Below are 7,226 nucleotides of genomic sequence, written 5' to 3'. Positions count from 1 at the left end.
CCCCTTAAACTCCCCCCGCCCCATGCCGAGCTTGCCTATGTCTGTGCCTGGACATTGTGATATTGCCATTTCTTCTAAGCCTTCCATGTAGGACCTCTTGAGTTCAGCATCCAACTCCAACACTGACTTTTAAATACGTGTTCACTTTAGATTCTTTCCCTTAAGAGTCTGCAAGTGTACTGATTTTTTTCGGTTGTTTTCTTTTTCCAAGAAGTCACTGATAGACAGGCATCCATGTATTTTTCTGTAAAACCTCTGTAGTTCACTCTTGTATAATAATTAGGTTAGCAAAAACCCATTTGACCTTTCAAGGCACAGAACTGTGCTGTAAACTTTATAACTGAATAATTTTGTGGCATTTTTGGATGCCAAACAGTGGGTATTTCACATGGTCCTTAATGTTCCATGATTGTTATGAATTAGTCTTATATAAAATTAAAAACTATCATGTAGGCTATAAAATAGAATAATAGCATGCTAAAGCAAACTAATCCATCTTTCTAGGGTAGACAAACCACAGTTCATTTGAAGGACTGTAGAGTCTACTTTAAGCTTGTTTTTCTCAAACTTTCAGTTTGCTGACAAATTGAGATGGGTTAGACCCATATTGTATTTAATATGAAATAATGGAAATAAATATAAAACACTGTAATAACCTATGACCTGTGTTAAGATTTAGACACTATATTAATAGTTTGAAATAGAACCAAAGTACTGCTTTAACATTTTTAAAACCTGGTTTTTATAACTTTTCCACTGAAGTCTGCATGTCTTTATTTATTTAATATTTTTTGGTGAGTGATTTTTTTTCATTATTTGCCTTCCTGTAGAAAATGCAGTGAACATTCATAAAAGTTTTCTCCCTACACTTTGCTCCTGAAGCTCACCCGTCATACTTATGAACTTGAAAACCACTAGTAATATATAACAATGAGATTTGAAATTTAGTGTTAGAGTATAACAACAAATAAACTATATAGCTTTGGTTGAGATACCAATTTTATATTTTAAGCTTTTAAATATAGTTTAAAAGATAAATGTAGTATAGTGTAAAAGACAATGGAAGTTGTATGGTATAGGAGATTCCCTAACCCCAGGTCATATGGTCACTTCTCTTTAGTTCATCACAGAATTACAGAATCAAATTGTGTTAGCCCTTGAAAGGAACTTTGTAGATTTTGTTTTTTAACCTTCTCATTATAGAAGGAAACTGAAGAGCCAATGTGGTAATTTGCCAAAATCACAACTAGTAGTAGTTAGTAGAAGAATCTAAGTATTCCAACTCGTGTCTTTCATTGGTGCACTTGGATTCCTCTACAAAATTATTCTTATACTATCCACTTGATGTAGAGTAGCTAGTATGTAATAGCCATTTACTTCTTGGCTTAATTAAAAGTAAAAATTTTCTTCTCAAAGAGGGGCAAAATCAGGCTACCCTAGTTATTTCTTTGGAAATAGCCATGTAGCATTAAAATGAACAGCCTGACTTTACACCAAAAGATTGACTATGGAGCCACATGAGTCTAAAGCTTCAGTCTCCACCTGTAACCCAAATCAGCAGAAGCTATGTACAATTGGCAAGAAAATAATTTATTCTGCACAAGTACTTGTCTAATCATTAGACAGATTTCACATTTTTGAATACCATGTCCTTTCGGGGAGAGAAGTCTTGCTGGTTCATGCGTTCATTATTATCTTTGATAGGGTATAAACTTCATTTGAAAAAGTGGTTCCTTCCTGTTTTCTCCCTCCCTCAGGCTGCATCCTAGCATGCCCAGTTTTAGTCTGGCGTGAGCTTTTATGGCATTTATAAATCCCTCCTTCCTGAGGGTTTATAATGACAGTGCTGAAAACCACCTTGACTGAAGTATGAACATTGCCATTGAATTTGAGGGGGCCTGAGAATGTTCTTTCTAGTCTGTTTTATTTTGACAGAATTTAACATACTAAGGCTTTTCCACTTTCTGCCATAAACCTAGGTTTATAATGCTTTTGAGGTACTAATTGACATAATCTGTTTTTCTCCAGGTGGATAAATTAGATGCTTCAGAATCACTGAGAAAAGAAGAAGAACAAGCTACAGAGACACAACCCATTGTTTATGGTAATCTTTTTCTTTTTAAGCTCAGAGATATACATTAGACAAACACTTATTCTTTAGAGACACTACTTCAAATAGAAATAAAACAAGCTTCTAACATGTAAAAGTTTTGCTAAGGTAAGGAATGTTTCTCCCTACTGCCATTGTTTTTCTGAGGATAGTCTTAAAACAGGCATTAACGTTATTTACTGAATATTTTAATTATACGAAATATCCCCAAAACATCCATTAACTATCATAACCTAGACTCCTTTGGCCTAGTTGCTAATTGAATACTTGTTCATGAGTTACTGAGAAAGAAATATGGAATTCAATTTTCAGAGGAGCAAAGGGTGATAGATAGAATGTGTCAAGGCTCTCTTTAATGTGCTTTGCATAAAGCACACATCCTTACTCTAATAGATTAATTTTCCACAATGAATTTGGAGATCTCATGCTACTAAGGAAAATGACTATATACAAATCACCTGGAACATTATTTCTTTTACTATGGATAAAAAAGTATATGGGAAATTTAGAAGACAAGATAGTTTTGCTAAAGTTGGAAAAGATAAAGTTAACATGGATTCTTAAGAGATGTTGCACAATGTTTGACAGAGATAGGAAATGACAGTAGGTATAAAAACAGGATGAATGTAATAATTTTGGAGGTACCTATTGAATTTGCCTTGGCTTTCATGGTGTTTAAGAAGGCAATTGAAAATGGGTTAGAAGCCGGGTGGGGTGGCTTATGCCTATAATCCCAGCAGCTCGGGAAGCTGAGGCAGGAGGATCCTGAGTTCAAAGCCAGCCTCAACGAAAGCTAGGCCCTATGCAACTCAGTGAGACCCTGTCTCTAAATAAAATACAAAATAGGGCTGGGGATGTGGCTCAGTGGCCAAGTGCCCCTGAGTTCAGTCCCTGGAACCCAAAAAAGGGAAAATGGGTTAGAATTTCAAGATAGCCATCAGTATTAAGGTTAGAAATAAATTTTTGTAAACTGATTTTCGAAAGTAATTTTTTCTCTAAAGATAAACGTTGGTTGTAAACCACAAAAAGGAAAGACCCATTTATACTGTAGGTTTACATTCCAGTGGGAGATTATTTGTTTTGCAGGGGTAGGGAGAGGTGTTATATGTTTACTTAAGGCAAGTTCTTTATAGGTCATATTTTTTTTATGTGGTTAACAACTATGTAAACTTCCTAAGAAAGAGTGTTAACACAGTATTTGATAGAGGGTATATGCTCACATGTGTTTCATACCTAATATGGGTTTGAATGATTATTTTTTATTACCACCTCTAAATTAGAACTGGATTTTTTGCTAGAAATTTATTAGGTTTCATTATCAAACATTTTAAATCAGAAATTTAAATTTAACTTAAAGTTAAATTTAAATTTAAAAGTTGTTATATTAAAATATGCCTGTTAAATTTTCCTATGCTAATTTTGTCACTCAATTTAATGTGCAAGTCTGACCCAATAGTGTTGTATGTGCACGTGTATATTGCTTTTAATGATAGGAAGTTCTGACCCTCAGCCCTGCACTACTGGCTTTTCAGGCAGGACGCTTGTATGGGTGAGACTGAATTCCAAATTATGCCAGTCGAAAGTTCCCCCACATAAGTTGTAATTGTTTTACTAGGGTGAGGTATATTGTAGTGATGTAGTCTCATAATGCTAAGTTTCTCCTGCTTTCTTTCTTTGCTTCTTAGGTCAGCCCCAGCTGATGCTGACAGCAGGACCCAGTGTTGCAGTCCCTCCCCAGGCACCTTTTGGTTATGGTTATACTGCACCACCATATGGGCAGCCACAGCCTGGTTTTGGATACAGCATGTGAGATGGAAAGCTGATCCTGTAGTCTCCTGTTTTCATACTGAAACATCGTCTCTACCCCCTTCTCAGTTTATAAATGGGGAAACTGGCAATGTGTTCTTGTAACCTTTATTTCATGAAGGACTACTTTATTTGTTTCTAACTATAAACTATGGATCACCTATGTTAAAACCTTATTTCACATTCCTCATCATTTTAGAATTTATTTTCCAAGGGGAATAGTATTCACGTGGGCTTTTCCCCCCTCCTCATTCTTTGAAAAACTGCTTAATATTCAATCTATTGTGAAGAACCTGATTTGCACTCTGTAGTGTTTGAAGAAACAAAGAAACTCTAATATTGACTCTCTTAAATTTAGTGTATGTAAACAGCTTACAATATGTATTGTCTAAATGCATTTAAATCTTTTATTCAAAGAAAAGCTAAAGCAAAAAGACTGGTATGTGACCATACCATGCAAGACTGTCAAGGCCAACAAAGACAACACTAATCAGCATATCCTACATTGGATTGCAGTGCTCTCCAAATTATTTGAAATATGCATACAGACAACTTGCCTGATTTTTTTAAACGAGCATAAAGGCCCTTTAACCTATGCAGGTTTCCCCATTATGCATATAGAAAATGCTAGTGTGTTTTGCTCACTTCATATGTAACAGGTGCCCTTACGTTGTGCTGTATCCTGTGCTTTTTCTGTGGGACCATTCCATTCAGGAACAAAGAGCACCATGATTCCAATCTTGTGTGTATTTACTAACCCTTCCCCTGAGGTTTGTGTATGTTGGATATTGTGGTGTTTTAGATCACTGAGTGTACAGAAGAGAGAATTCAAACAAAATATTGCTGTTCTTCAGTTTTGTTTGTGGAATTTGAAATTACTCCAATTTAAAATAAATTACTGGACTGTGGAAATAATATGTAGAATCGCAGTTTTAATTAAATACCTCAAACTAAAAGAATGGTACTTTTTGTAGTGTCATACTGGATACCATGGTGCTGTATAAGAAGGTATAAGAGGAATGAGGGTTGGCAAGCGTGAAGGCATTGTGCATTATGTCTCGTGTGTTCCTGGAGTTAATAATGTACGTGTAGTCTAAAGCACCAATCGCTACAATAATGGGCAACATTTCATCTGTCACCAACATTTTAACCAAGTGGCACTCTAGGTTTTTAATCTAAGCATTTCACTTAAGTAAACCACAGGTGTTAAGTTACATTAACTTGAAATAAAACTATATTTTACAAAGTAGTTAACATGCTGTTTCTCATCATGAACTCTTTAAGGATTCCCAAATTATGGTTGCTTGAATTTTTGTTTTTTTAACTGGTGTGTAAATCCAAGCTTTTTGTTTATGGCTGAGGATGTTCCTTTAAGTTTATTTTGTTGTCCCTTAAACTTCAATACTGCCCTCTGCCTAGCCTTGTATTGCTTTTTAACTCTGTTAGACAAATTATCATAAATTACACAGAAGGATATGTATAGTATGTATTTATATATGCAACTGTGCTGGTGATTGAAATACAGGGCTTCATTCGTACCAGGCTAGTGCTCTGTCACTGAGCTACATCCCCAGACAGTAGGATTTTTTAAAATGTAAAATCCCGCACCCTCCCTTCTCAGCTCACCACTTCCACCCTTAACTTCCTATAGTAAATTCTAGTGTTGGCTAGTGAAAACATCGTGCTATTCAGTCCTAGCTGTACTATGTTCCCAAATCTTTTCTTCCTCATTATCAAGACAGGAATAATGTTCCTTAGGAGCTTGTTCTTTTTAGTCAAGATTTGTTCTTCTAGACCTTTCCTAAACTTGTGTTAATTGGCTTTTATCAGTGGAATGACTCTGACTCTGCTTTTGCCTTCCCTAACAGAAGAATTGAAAATACTTAGGAATTTTTTTTTTTCAACAACAAAAAAAAGCCTTGCTTTGTGTGCTCTATCCTGATACTTAAACCATCCATAATAGGCTACATTAGAAACAGAAACTACTATAATGTATGATTTAGGCTCAAATCCTCAGCTGAGATTCTGCATTTGTTTCCTTGTCTGTATATTATCACTAAGTACTTTTAAAAATTATTTGGCATACTATGTCTATATCATAAAATGCCTAGCCCAAGATGACAATTTTAAGTGTATAATAAGTGGTAGGTGAATTGCTAATGAACTGTATTTTAAGCCAAGGATCTTTCCTAATCTTAGTATATCAAAGATGGTTTAGAAAAAAGAAGTGGAAACAATACAAGGGTACTAAAAGTACCTCCTCTAAATGAACTTGAACAAGGCGAAACTAATGGGAAACCTCAAGTGGCCAACAAGTTTTCGGTGATCTTGTTTGGTATCCAGATATAGCCACTATTCAAACAAGTCTATGTAATTGTTGATAACTGTTTCAATGTGGTTATTAATACAATAGCAAGACTGATTGATCTTCAAATAGTGCTGCCTGGCTTTTTTATAATTTAGTCATGCAGATATTCTAGATCCTTAGTATAATTATACAAATTGTTGAAGATCCAGGAAAAAAAATAACTTTGTCAGATCTATAGATATTTACTATTATTAGAAATAAAATAGAATTTTTAAAATATTAGTCTATTTCAATATAAATGTAATAAACTCATTGCATGTTAATATAAAAAAGTTATGCATTGGTTATTTGGAAAATACTGAGGTGTTTTTTTTTTTTTTTTCCCTAATGTTAATATATTGTGAGAAACCCTGATCTCACCAGGAAAGTTTTGTTTTGAGGAAGGGGTTGTTACTGTTTATACTAGGGACTGAACCTAGGGGTGGTCTGCTACTGAGCTACAGCCCCAGCATCTGTAGATTTTTTGAGACGGGGTCTAAATTGCCAAGGCTGGCCTCAAACTTGAGATCCTTATGCCTCAGCCCTGTGAGTGATTGGGTTTACAGGTACATAACACTATACGTGGCATGGGGCATTTTTTAGCAGTACTAGAGATTGAACCCAGGGCTTTGCACTGCTAGGCAAGGGCTCTACCACTGAACCACTCCTCCACCCTAGGAAGTTTGGGGAAGCTTGAAGGAGAGGCAGATACAAGTTTTCCAAAATATACTTGTTTTCCTTGAAATGGGATGATTTAGTGTATAAAGAAAGGTCTGGGGCTGGGGATGTGGCTCAAGCAGTAGCGCGCTTGCCTGGCATGCGTGCGGCCCGGGTTCGATCCTCAGCAGATGTTGTGTCCGCCGAGAACTAAAAAATAAATATTAAAAAATTCTCTCTCTCTCTCACACACACACTCTTTCTAAAAAAAAAAAAAAAAAAAAAAAAAAAAAAAAAAAAAAAAAA

The 7,226-nt window shown here is 35.4% G+C and overlaps 1 protein-coding gene across 2 annotated transcripts in view; it reads left to right on the top strand.

Moving 5' to 3' along the window:
* Cltc (clathrin heavy chain) overlaps positions 1 to 4,831 on the top strand; it is a 65,120-nt gene extending 60,289 nt beyond the window's left edge. For both annotated transcript variants that reach the window (XM_015495389.1, XM_048792056.1), the window contains 2 exons: positions 2,029 to 2,104; positions 3,796 to 4,831. In XM_015495389.1, coding sequence (XP_015350875.1) covers positions 2,029 to 2,104; positions 3,796 to 3,920 — 201 coding nt within the window. In that variant the 3' untranslated portion in view covers positions 3,921 to 4,831. The remainder of the gene's footprint in view (positions 1 to 2,028; positions 2,105 to 3,795) is intronic.
* The last annotated feature ends 2,395 nt before the right edge of the window (positions 4,832 to 7,226 follow it).

Source organism: Marmota marmota, unplaced genomic scaffold, assembly GCF_001458135.2.
Source record: "Marmota marmota marmota unplaced genomic scaffold, marMar, whole genome shotgun sequence".
Lineage (NCBI taxonomy): Eukaryota > Metazoa > Chordata > Mammalia > Rodentia > Sciuridae > Marmota > Marmota marmota.
Note: the sequence above shows the minus strand (reverse complement) of the source record. Positions and strands in the feature narration are given on the sequence as shown.